This window comes from Struthio camelus, chromosome 12 (genome assembly GCF_040807025.1).
Source record: "Struthio camelus isolate bStrCam1 chromosome 12, bStrCam1.hap1, whole genome shotgun sequence".
Classification (NCBI taxonomy): domain Eukaryota; kingdom Metazoa; phylum Chordata; class Aves; order Struthioniformes; family Struthionidae; genus Struthio; species Struthio camelus.
The window spans coordinates 25077190-25099593 of record NC_090953.1 but is presented as its reverse complement, the minus strand read 5'-3'; the positions used below and the strand labels follow the sequence as shown (position 1 = coordinate 25099593).

At 40.6% G+C, this 22404-nt stretch overlaps 1 protein-coding gene across 10 annotated transcripts in view; it reads right to left on the bottom strand.

Annotated features, from left to right (window-relative positions):
- The window catches only part of MYO9A (myosin IXA), a 225775-nt gene that overhangs the window by 129033 nt on the left and 74338 nt on the right, over positions 1-22404 (bottom strand). For 9 of the 10 annotated variants that reach the window (XR_011143653.1, XR_011143652.1, XM_068957968.1 and 6 more), the window contains exons 3-6: positions 10849-10943; positions 5542-5604; positions 2886-2985; positions 56-112 (exon numbers count right to left, since the gene is read on the bottom strand). Coding sequence is in view for 8 of the 10 variants with exons in the window: in XM_068957968.1 (XP_068814069.1) it covers positions 56-112; positions 2886-2985; positions 5542-5604; positions 10849-10943 (315 nt within the window). In the remaining 2 variants the exon portion in view is untranslated. The remainder of the gene's footprint in view (positions 1-55; positions 113-2885; positions 2986-5541; positions 5605-10848; positions 10944-22404) is intronic. The other variant, XM_068957971.1, reaches the window with a different exon arrangement.

Genomic DNA, 22404 nt, shown 5'->3' with positions numbered 1-22404 from the left:
AGCAAAACAGCAGCCTGGCACCAGCAACACCGAATCCGCGGGTACTTGTACTGACCGGCTCCGAGTCATAGCAATAATCATCCCAGCTCTGTCTGCGGGGTTTCTTTGTCATCTGAAAGCAAGGCAGAGCGAGTTAGGCAGTATTCACAGCAAACACAACGCCCGCTACCTGCGGCAAAGGTGGACTTTCCAGGCAATAATAGTTCTTATTAGCCTGTGCAGTCGTTCCTTTTCTTTTTGAAGCACAAGCTAAGCTTTACAATTCTTCTACGCTTAAGGATGCTCTGATCTCCACTGCCAGTGTTTTCAATACGGCAGTGATTTCTCACGCTCTAAGCCTAATAACTTTTTAAAAAGCATTAAGCTTTTTGTGGTTGAAAGGGTTTGGGTTTACCTAGGGCCATGCAGAAGAGCAGATTTTTGTTCCTACTCTCAACCTTTGCCGTGGACAGGTACGCACGCTGCAAAACTGTCGTCCTTGGACGAATTAAGCAGTAGCACTGGGAAGCCTTTGGGGAAGTTGTGTCTTTTTCCAGTCAAACAGTGGTGATGGAGTTTTTAAAAAGTCACAACGGTGCAGGACATGTCTACTTTCAGGAATCAGTGCGTAGTCCCAAGAGGGACAGAGATATGGCACCAGAGCTTCAGAGAGCAGCAACGACCTGAAATTAAACTAAGTAAGGACCCAATGCTGCAAATTACCCATTTCAGGATGGATTAATAGGAATAAACAGCATGGAATACGTTCGGCAAGTTGCAGGGCAGGACCTCTCTCAGTCTTATCTGATATGCAGCAGTCATCCCATCTCAGGAGATGCTATAAGTAAATTTGTTCATAAAAAAGTCAAAATATTTTTTCCAACTTGCTTTCTATATTTACTTCAGCAAAATGACACAACATTTTATGTTGAAATATCTGAATAGATTATTTCCCATCTGCAATGCAAAATACAATTTTATTTTGCATAACACAATGTGAACTGAGGAACCTGGGAAAAAGAAAATAATTCTTGACTCAAGAACTAAGTCAGTCCTTGAGTTAAAGGACCTGGTTCAATGTTTTATAGCTTTATAATTTTAATTTTTTTTTTTTTTTTTTTTTAAAAACAGCTGAACTTTTATGTTCCCCTCCAAGTTTGCTTTTTTTCCTTCTTATGGGAAGGGATTTCTCCCTGACACATTTAAGAAGATACTGTGAATGCTCAAAGGTCATTTTATTACATTGCCCTTTTATGTTTCCATGGTTTACATCCTTATTAAGCTTCCTCTTTTTTCTGTTTTGTCATTACTTTGCTTTTTTCCCTTTGACCAAAGGACATGAGAAAGATGTTATTGCATTGCTAGAAAGCCTTAATAATGAAATGGCACACTGAACATATGTAAAGGAGCCATTTTCACATAATTTTCAATGCAAATTTGACTCTCAAATACTAACACTACATGCAATAAAATGACTGTGATCAAAAACTTTAACATCCAAAGCATCACTAGGCTCCATATACTGTGTTCACGCAAGTCCAGAGCCTACTTCCATGATCCACCGGATTTAGCTTAGCATCTTTCAGCAGTCTACTTGTCCACAGGACCACAATGTTTCATACATGTTTCAACCTAAAATGTCTCATCCCTATCAGATCAACACATTATATGCCATTGGATTTGTTGTATTACTTAAAGCATCATGGACCTTCAAATTGTAACTGCTACAATTAAAAAAAGAATATAGTTAAAAGCAATGTTTTAGACTAACATAAAACTACCGGATTGTCCAAAGTCTGCGAAACTGCCAAAACATTCAATCCAAATTATCTTGGCACTTTCAGACTTCAAAACTGCAGCACAGATGGTTGTAAAGAACACACCATGTTCTCCAACCTCTGCAGTACTTACAAACGCAGAAGGCACAAACACACAGACAGAGCAGAAGCCTTAAACTCTTAATATATTACTCATTTGTGCGAGTTTCCTGATCCCACGAAGTGTGGGTGGTAGTTATTAATATTACAATATATTTTGACTTTGATAGTCCATTTTAAAGATCTTAAAAAAGCCCTGGGTAACTCAGACATTTCAGAGTTAAATTATATTTCCAGAAAAACTAAAGGCTATTTGTATTACAGTTTGCATATATGTTACTCTCTGACTCCTTTTTACTGCTACTCAAGTTTCCATTCCAACAAAATTGCAATTACACTTAAAATTGTTATATAAGGCAACTGCAATTCCACATATTCCTACTCCATTTTTTTGAGCAAAAAGCAGCATCTTCCCTCCTCACAAGCATCAACTGCTAACAGCATCTTAAATACCTGAATTAGATTTTCTGACGCATGAATTGAGTTGTCCAATGGTAGTAGCCGACTCATTTTTAATTCATACATTTTCAATGGTTTCTATGGGTTTTTTGTTTATATTAAACTCATTTCATTGTTAAATTCAAAGGATTGTGCTAACGGACAGCCATAAAGCTACAGAATTAGGACTACCCTCAAGCAAGATATTATACCCTAGAGACCAACTGGAAGCAGACAGAGACATTTTTCACTTTTCTTCTGCTCAGAAGACAGATGTTAATGACTAAACAACATTCATACGGAGAACGGGTAAAATATTACTGTTTCTCCCTTAGACGCTTAAAAACACAGGCCATATATTTTACACATCCCAGGTAAGGGACAGAAAACATCGGTGGTTTTCTTTCAAGCTGTCCAGTGTTCAGACTGCCAAAGCGGATTAATCTCCCACAAAATGCATATAGAGCATTCAGACAACCTTTCCTATAGTCCGCACAGTTTCTTTATTAGCATTAAGTAGCAGCAATAGAAAAGGCAGCATGTCAACAGAGCTGAGCGCGTACTGCAAAGCTGCCTGTAGAGCGTTCCCACCTGGTTTAGGTAATGGTACTCCTCGGGCTGCTTAAGATGAAAAGCTGATCTTTCTTCCTCGCTCGCTCCTGCCAGGAGGTAATAAAATACATGGTAGTTCCTGGTAACAAATAAAAATGACGTTAAACTTGAAAACAAATATCAGAGAAGCACAGGTAAACATCATAAACTGATTTGTCAACTCAAACTCAGGCATGTTTGTACAACTTGCACAGGCAGCAAGGGAAAGGTGACACTAAGTTAGTAGCGTGACTTAGATAGAAGTCGGTGATTTAGTGGATAGGACAGCAAGGAGATAAAACCCTAAAAAAAATTCATGAATTTGGAACAGGCATAGAGCAAATCTGCAAACGTGTCTTGAATGAGATGCATCTGTTTCTTGGACGTCTAAGAGACCTGCTGAAACTTAACATGCCACGCAACCACCCAGTTCTCAGCAAACCAGGAGGAATTTGAAGTCCATGCCACTTTTCGGTATATTACTGATATTAAAAACACACCAAATGACACGCATCTGTTTTACTTCAAAATGACCATAAAGCACTTAGTGCTAACAGCATAACAGTATTTCTGATATTAAAACTGTGCTTTTATGTCAGACATTTTCCATGGGAAAACATATTTAATCATCTTATAACACTCCAACGCACATTCATCAAATTTGAGGCTGTCCGCCGTTCAACTTTAGAATCAATCCATCAACATTCAGGAAAACTTCACACACTAGATCCTTTCGTTGGGAAGGATGAGTTACAGCAATCAGCTGAGCAACAAGTATCTCCTACCCATACACAAGATTTAATGCAGACCTCTGCAAAAACAGCTACCTCAAAGGGGAACACAGGCAGAAGCGCCAGCAGTTGAGAGACATCAGAAGACAGAAAGTTCACGGTCTTTCACATTAGAAGTGGTAATTATTACTCTGATTTTAAACAAATGTACTAAGAAAGGAGTACGTAACAGAAAAATAAGTTGCAGTTGGGAAAGAACAATTTGCCTAACTTTGTTGTCTGTATAATCTCAGATTTTTCTAGATGACCTTCTGATGGTTTCGGTGTGCTAAGAACTGTAAAATAGATTTAAAATACCATCTTTCTTCCAAAATTAGATATTAAATAGTTTACAAGTTACAAAAGAAAACAAATAGTATATAATAATCCATACGACAACAATCATAAAGACAATGGAAAACATAAGTCAAGGACTGTCAATAGTATAAAGTATGCTGCTCCCAAAACAGGCAGCAACATAGCAAAAAGAGGTTTTTACAGCCACAAAAAGACTTAGGAAACGAAAAGTGAGATCGGGTGGACTTCAGTGCCCAACTCCAAAACCATGCATCATAAAGCCTGCAATTCAGTGGCCACCTAAACCAGCTCTCCAGTTCAAACACCACCTGAAGCTCTGCTTCTGCAGCTGCCCAGGGCCAGGGTGGCCTAAGCGGCTACGTCACCTGCTTCTGCATGACTCCAAGATCCGACTGGCAGACCTAGAGAGCTGGTGACTGCTCCCAGTCTCATAGCCTTGGGCAGAGCACACCAGCAAAACTGCCTTCTCCCCGAACGCGCACGTGACCTTCCCCCTTCTAAAAACAGAGTCCAGGGAAGGGATGGTATTTGTTTTAATAGGAAGCAAATCAGATAATTTGCTCAGAACCGAAAAGGGGTTCTCACTTCCGCTTAGCCGGCACCTTCAAGTACATCTTTCCCATCAGCCAGAGAGAACTACAGATCAATCTGGGTCAAGATCCCTTCAATGTTCCCTGCACATGGAGGAGTACCAAATCCTTGGGTCTTGAAGATGATCAAAATGAGACAGACTCTTGATTCCAGCTCCTATCACGAGGATTACTTCTACTCTTCAAGCTGCCCACCCATCCCCTCACAGAAGAAACGCACAGCTAATCTTGAAAGCGAGGCCCAGGACACCGAGCTCCACAGTCCATCAGCCGAGTGCCCTGCGTACAAACCCGCAGAACCCCTCTCACACGCTTTCTTCCTGGTGCAATGCATCCTGCTGCACTCTTGGCTATGCAACAACCCCGTTTCAAGAGACGGCACAGAGCAGCTCACCAAGCAGCAGCCTGGACATCAGAGCACTCGCTTAGGAAATGGGAGTTGCAAATTTGCAACTCCCCTGGATAAAGGGAGGTACACACGGTGCCCTTGCTTTTTTCGCTAGTGCTATTTGAAGAGGCTAATAAAGCAAAGCTGGTGCCTCCATCTGCCACAGTTTTAGAAAATGCAAATCCTGCTCAGTTAGGTCAGAACATTTTTGGCAGGCGTGAGTAGCGTATGGTCCGTCCTCTCCTTGATGCACAGGTATTTACTGTTTCACTTAGTCCTTACAGCATGTGTGATCAGAGCTAGTTTAAATACATGCTCGGTGGGCCAGGACATGAGATGATACGACTTAATATCATCGACTCCAAATCCAAACTACTAGAGCTTTGGAGTTTGACTTTTCTCTCCAAGCCAGCGTGATACAGAATTTAAATGCATAATTTATCTTTGAGGCAACTCAAAGATACATTATTAGAAGCGTGAAAATCCTGAACCCCCTTTTCAGTTAAAACAGGGTTTTGAGCTATCTTTATCATGCTATCAAGACAATTAAAAATTACCACCAAACACACAAGCAAAATACAGGCACCTACCGTTCATTGTGTTCCTGATAGACTAGTCTGGATTTCTCCAGGAGATACTTTTCAACATAAGCTCTGGAAGAAAAAATAAAAACGTTATTCATTGACCAACTATTCAATTTAAATGAACACAGCTTTACGGGGACTTTTCATTTTAGTATATTAAAAAAAAAAAAAGATTCAGCCTTGTTTCACTTAGTTATATAAATTTCTTCCTAGGCAGAACAAGCCCAATATTATGTTTGGCTTTTGAGGTTTTTTGGTTTGATACAAAGCCAAAACTAACTTGGATATGAAAAACATGATCTCAGATGAGTTAGCCTATGGGCTGGGAGTGCAGGGGGAAAATTTGGACAGAAACTAAGAATCTGGGGTACCTATTTAATCCAAAGCCAGCAAAATAAAATCGCTTGCAGACCAAGGTTTGTGCACTATCGGATCCTACTTCAACAAGAAACACATCTGGATGCAGAAGTCTGCAAAAGAAGATTTAGCTACAGAATTTGTACCAAAATTATCATTCCCTCTGCAAGAACAACCGCTTTTCAGTAAAAACTTGAGTTATTAAATTCTGGCTATGGTCAAAAAAAATTGCAGAAGTTACTTACTGGAGTTTATATTTTATCCTAATAGCCTGCATAATAAACATGTTTAATTTACATATTAACACAAAGCTTTTCTACCTAAAACAAGATTCAGCATACCTCCCCCACACACAGTGCTGAACAGCAACGATAGGGATTTAGAAACTGAGTTGTAGATGTCAACTTTGACGATGCAACTTGAAACACAAAAGCAGAGGCTGTGCTTCTCCAGCTACAGAAGCGCAGTGATGTGGCAACGACTTCAGTAGCCATGTGTTTTCCACAACTGTATTAAGTAGCAGGTACAAGTCAGAAAATCCAGTTAGCTTAGGATACAGCAGGAGAACAAGATGCCTCTACGCTCACTTCTTTACTGCAGTCTCCAGTTGGGGAACCACACCTATTCATTACTTGCATTCTCAGTAATTCTTCCCTTCTCTCATAACAGTCACTTGGACATGCCCCAGAAGGTTTTGTGACAGTTGCTTTGGAGCTCTTGGGAGAAGCTACCGTAACTGGCATATTCAGGCTATGATGGGATGCTCTTCCTGCGTAGGAAGAGTAAAGAAAGCAACACGTGCTTGAGCAAAGCTGTATTATTGCCGCATATAAGGTGTGCCAATTGGTTTTTTCTTGTTTTAGTCCCTGTGAGGAAGCTGAGAATAGCCAATGGCTATTACTCTCTGACAGGTCGCCTTCACCTTCCCTTTCTCACCTTAAGCATATGTTCATGTTTTACAAATTCTTAATTTTTAAGCCAAGAAAAGAAATTCACTGTAGACTCAGTGAATAAACGGGGTGGTGCAAAAGGTATTAGAGAGTCCCAAATGCCACTCAGATAGCAGTTCAGCACACCACTATAAGACAACCTGGATCAAGTTCAACACTCTTGACACGTAATCCTCTCCCCCGTGATTTCTGTTCTCATTATGGGGGAGGAGGGGGGGGGTCAGAGTCATACAATAATTTAGGTTGGAAGGGTCCTCTGGAGGTCATACAGTCAAATCCTCTATTTAAAGCACTGCCAACTACCTTTTTTTTTTTTTTCCAGTAGATCCAACCAAAACACTGTTCCAGTAAGATACTCCTTTCCTGGTGCAAAGATCATAATGAACATACGTCCCAAGAAAGACACTCTTGTAACAGGACAGTGAAAAAGGAAACTAAAGTAAGTATAAAAAAGTAGACATCCCCAAATTTTTTTTTCCACTGCTGCCAGTTATACAAAACATGCCTTTTCAATATTCACAGGTTTAATAGTAAGGGAAAGAAACTCTAGGACTTATGAATTCGTGCAAAATACTAATTTAGCCATGCTACAGAACCTGTATTTAGCAAACCAGTAATATTACCTGAAATTCGAGAATGAATTTAATATACATATACCAACATGCAAAGTGTCCAAGCACAATATGCTCAAGAGTGCTAACACATAGTATTTGTGATATAGGTTCATGCCATCGCACAAATTTAACATTACACCTTTGCATTGTTGCTTGTTAATTAAATGTCTCCTATCTGGCTCTTCCGCAGTTTATGGAGCGTGTAAGATGGTGAGGCTTTTGATCCTCTTACAAGGACTAAAGACTTTGCAAAGACCTTCCTCCAGAAGTCACTTACCATTGAACAGGACTTAATAAACTCATAAAGCCTTATGGGAATGCACTTAAATGCAGCCATTGCTCACGCCCCATCAATTTTAAGCACAGCTTCAAAGGCTTCATTTCATGGGGTGGGGTTGGCTACTACTAAATGCCTTGGCTATTGCATATCTTAAATCTATATCCTCTTCAAGTTCTGGTCATTATACTCAAACAGTTTGTAATCAAATATCCAGCTGCTATTTTCAGACTATGAACAGTGTAAAATTTTGATTCAGGATTGCAAATTACAGTTACATGTAACAAAGCAAAGAGTATGCACAATACAGGGAGGTATCTGACTCAGGTAGCCAGACTCCAAGTGCTTAAAAGCTATGCAAAGTTTAAAAAAAGCAAGTACACTTGTGAAGGTCTTTTAAAGACTATGGAAACACAGTATTTTGTTCTCATACCCCAGAAACAGCTCACAGCTTTGAAAAATGTCTTTTTACTTTCAGAGGGGCAGCACTTCAAGCTTATAGCAGAGCACACTCACATCACAGCAGGCAACAAGAGACCAGACAACTGCATTTTTAAAGAAAAGACAGAGCCTTCCTCTTATTTTTAGAGCTAGAATATAGTAATACAATGATAATTGGCAGAAACCTGCAAATAACAGTAGAGGCCACTTCCGCAGAGCTGACATACCATGACAAAGTAATACCCTGTTAAGGCGTTTGTTGGATTTCTGTTATCCCATGTTTAAGTAGGTATTTAAAAATTGAGGCTTATCCTTAATTTTGGCAAGCAGTTCAATTATAATTTAAAAAAATCATTAGATTAGAAATAAGAGTGGAAAAACCAGTGGCTGGACTGGAAGGTATATAGAGTAAATTTGAATAAATTTATGTGGCGGGGAAGAGGAAAAAGAATGAATGGAAGCTATTCATGTTGATACTGTTCTGCTGGAAAAATAAGAAAGAAAAAATTAAAAAGCAATTCAGTAAAAATAGCAACAAAGTCCCAGCAAGAGATATCTTAGCTAGCTGTAGAAATAATACAGCCCCTAGAATGCCACTTGTTCACTTTATTGCTCAGCTGAGTTAATTAGCCCAGACAGAAAGCAGAGTTAAGGCAGCCTTGCTCATTTTTAGCTAGCTTGAGCAACTGCCATGTCCTGACATCAAAGTGAGCCACAGGGAAAGCCCGGCTCAGATAAGCCCATCCACATTGCATCACCCACAGCTGCAGCACTTCTGCCGCTGCAGAGGGAGAATTTGAGTTTCAGCTGTATTTCTCATGAGCTTTGGGTAGAAGGAGCAACTCTGGAAAGAAATCGTGTTCGTACAGTAGAAAACAATGACGGAAACATAGATCTTCTTGCAATGTCCTTGTGGAAAAAAGAGGCCTGAGGTGGTCAAGGGCTAGGTTAAAGAGAGACTTCAGTGTGGAGACAAATTACAGCAGGAACTGGACACAGTAGGGACAGATATTTGGGCAGGGCTGGATGGCGAGCGAGAAGCAGTCTTGTGTGGCAGAACACAGGTAAGAAGTCTGGGTAAAAAAGATAGACGTGGATGGAGAGAAATGAGGTGAAGGATAGGAAGAAAAAGAGAAAAAGACAAGAAAAGCAGCGTTCTAGGTACAAGACAAGCGAGCAAACACGAGGAGTAACAACAGGTTGAACTCCCCAGAGCAGCTGTAGTGCACATCGGCAGCTGGAACAGACTTTGCCCAGGGAGGAGAAGCTGCATCGCTAGAGGATATTTTTTTTTGCAAGTTCCACGCTTGAAGCAAGGAGGTCACTGCAGCTCCTTGTAGTTCTCCAGGCTGGCAACAAGAAGCTGTAGCCATAGGTGGAGAAGTACAACCAGCCGCTCTCCACCCGTTAACAGCACTTAAAATCTCCAACCCAGAAGACTATAAAACATCTCAGTCCTTACTACCGTTTTCCTGCTTCTCTAGCGTCTATCCTTTATTGCACTTTTCTTGAACAAGGTCCTAAATACAAATATTTAGGGATTAAACTGATGCCATCTCTGTCAGCTGAAGGAGGACAAGAAACCTGCAGACTTAGTCCAGGTTGCGGTAAAATCTCTAGTACTCTCCCAACCCACTAACAGCAGCCTTGAAACGGCTCTTATAGCAGACGAAAGCAACTGCATTGTCTTACAACTTGCAATACAGCTGCCTCCACCACTTTGTCAGACAGATTCATGCAATAATTAATGTTGAAAAGGACCTTTGGAGGTCCTCTAGTCCAAAGCCCTAGCCAAAACACAACTAAAACCAAAGTTCGGACTGTACAAGGTTCTGAGCTGCCTGACAAGTTTTTAGCACCTTCAGGGATGGAGACTTTTACAATCTCTGTGGATCCCTGTCCCGGTGTTTGACCATCAGAATTTTTTTTTTAATCTTAATCAGAGTTTGACTTGCTGCAACTTGCATCCTTCACCTATCATGCTTTTGCTGTGTGCCTCCAAGAAGAGCCTGGCTCTATCTTCTTTCTAACGCACATCAGTTAGTTGGAGACAGTAATTAAATCCTCCCTTAGCTTTCTCTTCTTGATGCTGAACAAAGCCAGTTTGCTTAGCCTCTACTCACTCATCACATGCTCCAGCCCCCCGACCCATCCTGGGGGCCCACCCTAGCTAAAACGTTCTCCTCTCCTGCCTGAACTGCTATTTTCAGAAGAAAAGATACATTTCAGCTTAATTATGCAGTTGACATCATGATTAATGGGAGATGGATGGTTAAATCACAAGCGAGTGAGCTAGAAACGTATTGAACTTCTTTAACAGAAGCATCCATCTTAACTCACTGTCTCGGAGACCTACCTATAACAGCACAGCCTGAGCCAACACTTTTCACCTTGCTTCTGGCCCAAGATCCACGCAGCCGCAGTTAGAGCGCGCGCTGGGCTAGCTGGTTTTAAGCTAGCTCAGGTGTCTTCATGTTTCCATTTGCAGCGTAGTTATGCCAACATTTTCATACCAATTGAACTAACTAAACAGACTGCTGCACAAAGTTTTGGGAAACATACGGGCCAAAAAAACTAGCCTTCTGTTTCATGCTTTACCTCTAACAGTTTAGACTCTTTGTGCAAGTAAGAATATTAGCGTACACACCGTGTTGCAGCAGCGATTTCCACTTACCCTCGCACAGTCCCCGTCTCCTGATAATTCACTTGAATAAATTTGCCAAAACGGCTTGAGTTGTTGTTATGTGCTGTTTTTGCATTTCCAAAAGCCTGTTAAAATAAAGGGATAACCATCATTATGTCTGAAAAGCCACCACCGTACCTTATTGACATGCATACCACAAGCAACTTACTTTTGGGATTTTGCTATCATTGCATAATTAACTTAAAAAAGGAGGGAAAGTTAGTTGAATGATCTACAACATAATACAATAAACTTCTGGGGACCACAATCATCTTCAGATTGACCTTCCTGAAGGGAGGATAAACACTGTTTAAACATAAAGCGTTAGTTACGCTACAGACATTTAATATTTGAAGTTATTATAGTCTATATTAAGACCTATATTTTATTCATGTAAATACAGAAGTACACTGCTTCAATAAGACTCCAACTTTTAATGAGCTCAAAGAAGCTGCTTTTTAATTATACGTGAAATTATGGAAAACACACTTTGAAGGCTACTCAGATGTTAGACAGTGTAGTATACGACATTGACCTAACCTATAGTATTTTCACTATTTCAAACATTTGATTTTTTTGCTGTAGTTTTCCCAAAATTGAAGTGCTTCTCAATCCTTAGTAAGCAAGGCTTTCACTAAAGCTTTGCCTTGCTGAGGCTCTTAGAGACAAGTTAGTTACCATTATTTAAGAGAAACCTCTAAACAGAATAACTGCTGGAAACCTGTAAGAACTGCATATCAAAACTGTTCAGCTGAAAACTGGAATTTCCAATTGTGCCCAAGTCACCTTAAAAACTTGGCTCACAGTGACAGAAAGAGTCAATCTGCCAGGTACGGTTAATGCTTCATTTATTAAATCTGTCTTGATAATCTTTTAACTTTTCTCCTAATTCAAACTTATTTAAGGTAATTATATGCAACATAATTTCCAAGAGTTGTTTGTGTACGTACACTGAATTACAATTACAAATATGTTCTGTACTGAGGCTTAATATTAGAATTTAGGTCCTAGCTCCCAACAGATTTATCTCCTACTCAGCTGTTTATTAGGAAAGATGAAAAGGGTTTTACATTTACAATCTCAAGCTTTTCAAATGACCTTTTCAGTCTTATTTTGCAGCTGAAAGGAGAAAAAATGCCAAATCAAATGAAGCCTTTTAGAAAAGGCAGTCGATACGCTCAGGTATGCATCTGTGTGGTGCTCTCTCTCACTTCTACTTTTATCTTTGCAGAAAACTTTATTTAGCAATACGTAGGGACGGGCTGTCTCCCCAGTGAAGCCAGCCGTGGAGGAGGAAGAGGAGGAGGAGAAGGGTTTGCATCTAACCGAAACAGCTGCTCCGCAGGGATGAGGCTGCTGGGAGCAGTAGGGTTGGCCTGCTGCCTTCAGTAACACCGGGCTGTTCTGACAAGTGGAGCCTGGAAGTAAACCACAAACGTTCCCATCGAGGAGGGTGGAGTGAAGCCCAATAAAACACGCACCGGTAGTCCTCAGAGGTGGGGGTGTTGGCTCAGACTCACGTCTTGCAGCAACACAACCCTCTCCAGATTGCAATTATTTGTCTACCTATCTTGCCTGTAGTCAAATCACTGAAGTGAGGAACAAGCATCAATTATCATATACGGTATTAAATCTAGTTAGCCCACTAAGTGGAAGGAGACTTAGCAGAACAATGACTGATTCTTCTCTGATTTGAATATACGGATTTGCTTAAACTCAAATTGTTGCTTACGAATTTGCTTCAGTTGACTAAAACAAGTTCTGCAGTAACAGAAACCTGCCAAACAAGCAAATTGTACTTGCACTTACAGAGAGATGCCGTTTCGTACATGGAGCTAAGGAATATTTCCATAGAGAATTTTCAAATGTTTTTAGGCTGCCCATACTTGTTATCTGCTTATCTCTCCCAAATCACTAGGCCACAGAGACATTCCCACACCCAATGGTTTTCTTCCCAGCACCTGTCCTCCTCCCCTTCCAAGCACATTAAAGTCCTTCCTGTGGCTTAGTCCTACAGGCGAACATTCAAGCCCTGAAGTCTCCTGCTGACTAACAACCCACCCCATCCACTCCTCCTGAAGCAATGCTTTATAGTCCCATCCTCAGCAAAGCCAGGCCTAACCTCTAGTGATCTTCCTCAAGTCCTCACACCTCTTCTCGTAACTCGCACTGTCTGCTTGGTTCCCTGTCCTACTAACCACATCGGTGCCTCCAGAGCCTTCTACTTCCACTCCCCAGGGCCCTGTTCCTTATACATAAATTCCTAAAGCAATTGCTTTTCTCTTGAAGCTCAACTCCATGATAAAGTGCCTTAGCTAGGAAAGTTAGGATCGCTGCAGAAGAGGAGGTGTAGCACCAGCCTTAGGCTCTGGTCTTCAGGTGCTACCAGAAAGGCAAGAACTTCCAAAAGGAACATAAAGAGGAAAGAGATGGGTAAGCAAGGAATCCTTAAGAGGCTGCACAAAATTCTCCTGGGGCTTCTTATGATCTCCTTAAATATATTCCAGGCATCCTTTCCCCACAAATAGGTATTTTCACATTAAAATGCACGAGTGCTATTTTAACAACTGTAAAGGATTTACCTACTCTCTTCCAGGTATTTCAGCTTAACAGCTCAGCACACGGAGACGTAGCACTAAGCTTATAAGCAGAATATGTTTATATTCAACACAAGCTAGCATATTGCTTTAGGTTTTCCAAACACCTATAAACTCAGAACAGTAATGCTATATTTGCAACTTACCATATGTTCAGGTAGTTGATTTAATAATGTTAATCACAAACATTTCCTTGCAACAGGATTGAACACAACCTAAGACAACATGCTAAGTCAACAAGAGAAACTTTCTACAGAACTAATTGATGCTGTTCACCTGAGAACAAATGAGCCAGCAACACTATGAACTTCTACAGACTAGACGGAAGGCAACCCTACTTTAATCACCCTTTCATGTTACTTAATAAAGAATTTAAGCAAACAAAGATATTAGAAGCATTTTATCGTTCAGTTCCCTGTACAGCACTGGAGAGACAAAGTAATGGCTCATCGACAAAAACAACGTCTACTTATGAGGACTTCTTTGGGAAGAGTCTAAACTGGGAAAAATTCACTGCAACAAAGAGACGCTTTCTCCTTGAAAGGGTGCAGCACTTCTTGCAACCCATTAAAATTACAGCCCAACCTCAATGCAGTATAAATCAGAAATCAAGGAAATGTTAAATCAGCAAATTTCTTAATCCTCTAGCATCTCTCCGCTGCCTGGCAGGACCTTAATTAGCCGCTATATTCCAATTTAGCCAGCAATACTCTCTTCTGAGGGAGGCGAGCGGCAACTTTCAGGTTCACCAGCTTTCTTTACATCCAGAGATGAAGGAAGAGTGAAAAAAGACATCTCCATTTTCTTCCATGCTGAGCTAATGAGGAGGCGGTGGCTCATCTTTTTCCCTGCAGGTGGGAACAGTAGGTCTACAGAACGTTGCTTTGCTTCTTGTGCTCTCTAAGAGGGAACAGCCAGGCAGATCAAGTATAGCATGTTTTGAGTACAGGAGTGGGAAACTGCAGGAGTCCTCCATTTTTTTGAGGAATGAGCTTCACGACTTTTTCTGGATTAACATGTCAGACCAGTATATTTTATAACCCAAAAGCCTACAGAAACTGTAACGTATAATATCACTCTTTCATGCATTTTCTTTATTCCTTATGTAAATGCGAAAGCTCTTTGAATAGTGCCTTGTTAAAATTTAAACCAACTCTATGGCAAAGGCATACTGATAAAGAGCCAATAAGTAGCTAAAGAAACATCTGATGTTTAACTTGAGACAACTTAACACATTTTTGTTTGTTTTATTCACTATGTTTCTTGAACAGAACTATTAGGGTATAAAAAAAAGTTCTATTACCTCAATTTATGCTTGTCTAATCTACATATACTTGAACAGTACACCGTGTCCTTCTAAAGCCAATAACGATAGCACATAATATAAATGGTTCAGCCTTGGAAAACACAAAATGAATCATAACTATTTCACTAAAACAAATTACGTTCTGTTCATATTATTTCATTTTACTAGCTCATTGATTCAAAGCTGTAAGTGCTCGACGGAAAAACTCTGTAACAGCATTCCTAAAATTCTTAGGGAGACCAAAGCTTTTACTGGCCGCGGCTCAACATTTTGAAGGAAACAAATTCAATACCCTCCTCTGTATGAGCGATGCAGCCTTCTGAGCTGGCCGCTGATGATTCAACAGTTCAGAACACAGTAAACGCGGCGATATCAACAGCCCCATTCCTGATGCCTCCTACGACACTTCTGCACAAAAAGATGGTTCTCGTGGATAGGGCTGCAAGTTAATCATTTTTACCGCAAGCTAATTCGCAAGGCAGGTCAATGTTGTCAGCAATAAGCGCTCAAAAATCGGCTATGTTCCCCCCCTCCCCCCAAAAAAATCATAAAACTGCCTTGGATTAAATTAAAATCGGGTTAAATTAGATTGACTTTTGGGCGCCCCTTGAGTCCCATGTTTGTACTCTCAAGCTTCTGCCTTGCGATCAGGACTACCTGCACATACTTTCTGGGTGTCAAATGGTCAAAACTACCAAGAAAAAGGCTAAGTTTAACATTCACGTTTTTCTTTCTCCTCTTACTTCATCACATTGAAGTTCATCTCACCCAAATATCTTTCTGCTTATTGATGCTTATTAGCTCCTCCTTCACATGCTCTAAACACATCCCGATTTCACCTCTGTCTTCAAAACACTCCCTCCACACTCATCGCCCACACAGGTCCCTCCAGTTTTGGACCTCTTCCTCTTCCAAGATGCTTCAAATGTAAATTAATCAGACATGTCCTGTGTCCCAACTCCGAGCTCTGGGTGCTGCGCACCTCGGGCTCCCGGGGAGCCCCTGCTAACACCGCACGCCCAACCAAGGCTCAGCCTTCTCGAAAGCTCAGCACTTCAGTCTCTGCCGTGGGGCCCAGAGGGTGGATACCCTAACAGCACCAGGGCTCAGCACCTCGCGTCCCCCCGCTCCTGATGCCAAGCGCTGTCGACCCACATCCTGCGCCTATTGCAACTAGAATAAGGCTCGTTTTTGTTTTCTTGCTTGACCTAAGGTTATTTTCAAGACTCGCACGTGTGAACTTACTGATCTAGGGAAACATCGCACTGATTTATTCTCATAGCATTTCTCAAATAAGCCTCTCGAATCTCTATTTGCAGCAATACTCTTAAGAGGGGAAAATTAAAATGATGCATCATTTTATCTTTGTTATGCAGAAAGAGAAACATATTCATAGACAAGGGTTTTTAAATGGTTTGTAATCTATCTGAAATGTGAACTTAAATTTTCAGAAAGCCTTCTACGAATACGTCAGGAAAAAATTTGACTTTTTTTAAACCTCAATACAGACTATTTCATCGAGATATTTTAGTGGGGCACTGAAGGGCCCAGGAGCAAGACAAAAGATGTAGTCATGCTCACGTATGCTACAGGCAATAAATAGCTTAATATCAGACAAGAACGCTAGAAGACTTATTTTCTCTGGATTACTGAAAATTTCTGACACGTAGAGTGTAGAGAAGACTACGAAATTAGTACAGGAATTCATGAATAAAATGTATTCATAAAGCAGGGCTTCCTTCTAACTGCACAAGCAATGCGGCAATTCAAATGTCAGCTAGCAGCATCCAACCAACGCAATAAAACACTAGTCTGAGTTCACGACAGCAGCATAACGTTCCCTGTTACGGCTGTGGATTTAAATAACAGCATCTATATGTATGACGAAAGGAGGAAAAAGTTGCAGACTAGATCCAGCCAGATGCCAAAAGAGTCCGAGTCCTTGCACGCTGGGAAATGCAGGGGAGAGGGAGGAAGACAAATTAAGAAAAATCTGTTGCCATCATGTAACCTCAAAAAAAGGCCAGGGCCAGAATGAGACGGTAAGGACACAAATAGTGTAGCGCTAGTGACATTTATTTCAAAGAGACACTGAATTTACATCCTTAAAACCTAATTAAATATACTAACAGAACAAAGACTCATTCTTAGTCTATTATTAAAAATTCGTTCATACTGAGCTTGCTGACCTGTAGGAACAGCTGTCAAGCGCAATAAAACAAGGACATCATCATATAAAATAATTGATATGAAGAAAGATGCCTTTACAAAACAAATAACCAGACATAATACTTGTTTTCTACTCAGGAAAACGCATCCCACAAAATTTCCAGACAGAGAATTGTGTGCATTGAGCACACAATTTAAATGTGCGTCAGCGTGCTTTAGCTTTGGAGCTTCCACCAGAGCATTCCAGCATAGACCTCCACAGAGAGCAGCATTTTCAAGTTTGATACCAAACATCGCTTGCGTATTATTTCTAGATTTGATAGATATTTCCCCCTCTCTTTTTTTTTTTTTTTTTTGGGGGGGGGAGTAATATTCACAGTATTCTTATAGTAACAGGGGGAGGGGGAAGACGCAAGAAAAACGTCTTTCGGTGTCTTGAAATTTAGTTGTGCTGGTGTTTCTAACAATCCTACGTGACATGTCATTCAGATCATTCACCGGCTTTTTAAATTCTTCTATGTACTTAAGAATTCTTTTCTGCATCTTAAAATATAAATAGTTGGATGCTAAAGATAACTTTTTTGCTTGTTTTTTGCTCTACCGCAATGAATTTGGTCTTGCAGCACCCTCCTTGGCCTGCTAGGCACCTATCTTGTTAACAGAATTATATTAAACTATGACCAAAACATTGATCACTTTGTAACCTGAAACGCATTTAGGCTACTTAAGTTGGAGCCTTCCTAAAATTCCTATTATTGCTGCTGCCTCAGGAAATGTTACTTTTAAATCAGTAGAAGCAGCAGCTCACCAAGTGATAAAACCCATCATATGATCTCAGCACACACGTGGACGTTTAAAAGAACATATACGTTTATGGCAAGACTAAAGTTAGATTTCATTTAAAATAAACAAATCTGTCCATCAAACTTAGCACAGAAAAGTTGTTGGGTAGCCTAAGGAAAAGCAGGATTTAGCAGGGCCTCGTCTAGTCATTGGTTTTTAAGCTGAAGAGCTTAAACCCTTTAAGGTCCTTACCTTAAAGCTGGACTTACAGGTCAGAGTCAGCACTGGGACATCAGTGTTGCCTGTCAGATTTGGGGAACTGCACTGCTAAACTACGGCTTTGATAAATCACAACCAGCTTTCAGTAAGGACCCCTAAAAGCCTCATCTATGCAGTAGAGAGCACTACGCCTAAATACGCACCAAAGCCAAAAAGTATAAGCTACTGCTTGCATTCTTGCAAAGTAGAATAGCATTTGTTTTAATCGTGCAAAAAAGCTGTTCTCCACGGCCAAGCAGTAACACTGAATAACGCTTTAGAGCGATTAAATACAAGTGCTGACACCTCATTCTTTACTTCTTGCCATTGTGGTTAGAAGTTTCATATTGCCTAATGAAACTTTTTATGCTTTTATGGCAACAGGCATAAACCACTAAATATTTATAGTGTACGTGTGGTAATACTTCAGCAAAGAGTTCTCACCGAGAATGGAACTGCAGCTTTAAGTCCCAACTCTCAAACATTAATGAATTAACCTAACATAGCAGATGTGTTTTATCTTCCGGGTAACTTTATATATATATATACATACATACATATATATACACACACATATACACATACACACACACACACGTATGTATGTATGTAAAGTCATGTTTTTAGGACCACCCTAGAAACAAAAATTCATTATTCTTTTTTTTAAACAGGCCACTGGAAGATATTACATACCAAAACCACAATTTTCTGTTTCAAACCTCAGAGGTGCCAAAGCACTTTAAAAACAGAAGTCTGTAATGACAAAAGAAAGTGTATTTTTTTAATATGACAAACTGATAGCATTTTTCTCAAGCATTTGAGAAAAATATTCTCCTAGCTGTTGACGTGACCAGAAAAATCTGAATGGGAAACATGAGCTTGAAAAGACCAAAAGGCATTTGCAATCGTAACCTCCAGGCAGCCTCTCACTTGCATGTATCACTGCATCCTCCACTTCTATGTCTATATATCCATGGAAGCTGTATGCAATTTCTGTGACTTTTACATATATAATATATTTATATGCATATATATATACACATCCAAGTCTCATGTGTATAAGAAATTATGTACAACTTAATTAGACGAATTTAAGGGATTCTCCCTCCATTCAGTCAGTATCCTCCAGGGCATCTTTTGTTTGGCAAAACCTAGAGCAAACACAAAGCTGCATGAAATAAAATAACTAAGCGTTTTTCATAGAAGTGTCTGCAAAACTCCAGATGCTGCTGTTATATAAGTTCACAATCAGACTAGATCTAATTTTTCTTTCTTTGCAATGCAACAAAACTGTCCAACAAGTCCAGCCAGGCCACTGCGATTAGGGGACTGGAGCACACGGCGAATGTGGAGGGGCTGGAGAAGCTAAGCTGGCTTCGTTCAGCTTCAAAAACAGATGGCCGAGGGGATGCCACACCACTGTCTGAAAGGACCCTGATGGTGGTTTCAGAGAGGAGGGAGCCATACTCTTCTCAGAGGTGCACAGCAACACGCAACAGGAACAAGTTACAATGGGAAGATCCTGATTATATACAGGGAAAAACATCTTCCCCATGAGGGCAGTCACATACTAGAACAAGGCCCGAAGAGGCTGTGGGGTTTCCAACCTTGGAGATGCTCAAAATTCAACTGGACAAAGCACCAAGCCCACTGGACCTACATGGAGCACAGATGGACTAGATGACCTTGGGAGGTCCCTGCCAACCTAAATTATTCTACGCTTCCAAGAATTTGGCAATATTACTCCATTACTTACTGTATGGAGAGCAAGGTCCTAACAGTCATGTGTCAACACCTAGAACAAAACCCAATTCTACATTAGTCTTCATACTGGCTTTCGCAGAAAACCACAGCAGAACTTCTGCTCAGCGTTGACTGCTTTCTGTAGCGTTTTGCATTATAGTGCGATTTTTGCTTAAAAGTTGTTAAAACTCTGTAGCTTTCTGCTCCCTCCTGTAGAATTAGCAATGGGAACGTTCCCTGCCCCAAAACCAGTCTGTTCGAATACTTCATAGAGATAAAACATTCCAGTATGATCTCTCTTCTCTTCCAAGCCTGAAAACTAAACAGGGCCTGAAATATTACTTGAAAAAAGAATCCCAGTCCGTACAAGCTCCTCTTTTCCAGGATTGGCTAACTTCATTTGGGTCATTAAAGACCAAGCCGGTAGTATCAGGAACGCCAAGTGAGATGAAGTTGGTGAGCAAAAGACACAGCCCTGTCCTCCTCGCCCTCTTTCTCTCCACCCCTAGCTATTCATTCCCTACCATTGAAAAAATCTTCAAACATGTGCTGTGTAAATCCTTCAGAACGAAAAAGTTCACCAGATAAAAATATCTGGGAAATTCTGATGAGTCCCTTCCCCTCCCTCCTCCCCCAATCCCGTATTTCAGTGTAGCAGACTTTAGGGAAAACAGGCCCATATGGACAGGCAAACACATCTTGCAGAAACTCTTCAAAGCTTCAAAACAATATTTAAAGGATCTCTTTCCCCCTTCTTTTGCTCCTAGCAAACATACCATTTGGTGCATTATGAAGGCTAAAACGCTCTTCATCTGACCGCCGACCCTTCTTATGCTAGCACCATTCAGAATCAACCCCAGCAGTGTTATTCTTTTAATATAAAGCACATCAAACACTTCAAGTATATTTCAGAATAATAGTCAGAAGAGGGCAGCTATTGAATGACAGCCAAGTGAGTTCTACCCTATGAACATACATATTTTTTGTAATTTAAACTATGTATAAAATATTACTTTCTTCATACTGACACAAGCTGATAGTTTATGCCCACTAAAAACACCTAACGAGTGTGAAACGTTTGCACTAAGTATCTACCTAGCCACAGCAAGAGAGAGACTATCCAAGGGCAGTGGTTCCTCCCCCTCTCTTGAATCTAGTAACCATCCTGGATCTGAACAACTAACCAACACATCCTTCTGGTTTAAAAATTCTGGTTTTAAAAAAAAATTTGGTTTAAAAATTTGGTTTAAAATACAGGGTCAGTTATGACCGCTTGTCTTTATACAGTTATAATTCAGACTTACTAATTCCAATAGGAGAGAAAATTACTTCTAATGTTCAAGCACTGAATTGGAGAAGACTTTGGTGTCAATTTTAAGCTGATGAATTGAATAAAAGAAGTTTTGGGGTACGTGAGATAATGATGTAATGGAACTATTGAGAGCACCATTACAGACACTTCGTAAGATATTCTAGACGAATTATTACAGAAGTCATTACAATATACAATTGTTTTGGAGATTTATAACTCTGCTGATGCAGTTGCTCTATCAGCTGAATAAAAATTAGGATTTTATATCAGTGTTACTGGCAAAGGTTTTAATATCGGCAGAACGTCGTCCGTCGTCCGTCCCCCCCCCCGCAGTTTTGGGCTTAAGCAAAAGATCAGCCTGTTCAAGGTTCTTCTTTTTAAAGAACCCTCAGGAAAAGGAATTATCATGTAACCACGATGCAACAAAAAAACCCAAAAAAGCCCCCCTATTTAAGCCTTTTCCCTATTGATAGTTTTCCTGCACGAGTGCCATAACGGGAAAGAAACCCAACTAAGCGTTCAGCTGGCAGACAGTTATCGGCAAATGCTGGTAGGGACACAGAGCACTAGCAGAATTTGTAACTTCTGGCCCTAGTCCCTGGTCCTTTGCTAACACAACCTTTGATAGCCAGAGCGCACGGCCCTGGCAAAAACGGCCAAACACACACCTATTCCAGCAATCGCACCACATCAGCCACCAAAAGTGTTGGTGCAAAACTTTCAATGCTGGTTTAAACTTCCTATATAGAAAAATAGCGCAAAATGAAATTTGGTAGCTCAGTGCCACTATAATGGTCAACCCAGCGGATGTTGGGGCTTCTTCCACTTAATATTTTCACGCTGTAGTAAAAGAACACATTTTACTAAATCGGGGGCTGACATAGACAGCAAGTGTCTGACGGGTCCCTGATCTGACTACAGTGACTGAGCAAAATCTCCTTAATCAGAGCTTGAAATGGCTTTTTCATAATAACAGAGGTATAAAATAATCACAGAAGGATAAAACGCCAGGGGCCAGGTGAAGACAAGTCATAGCTGAAGGCGGTGGCTTTTACACACTCCCAGTGTGTAACAGAAGTGCCCTATATGAGCGCTGTCAAATGGCACGTAATGGAATATTAACATGTGGAAAGCACGTTTAAAATACATTTAAAGCGACTCCGTGACAGGTTATAGTATATATTTCAACATCAGGTCCTACCACGACACCCCCATGTGCAGAGACACGCACAAAAATCCATTTGTACAGACCTCCGCAGAGTACAGCGATGCATCAGGAGCAGCTCATTCTGCAATTAAAACTTCTCTGTGATTGCTCGAAGCGACAGCACAGTGCGTTAGGACAACGGCCGACTTCCTCTTCAGATGCCCATAAAGAG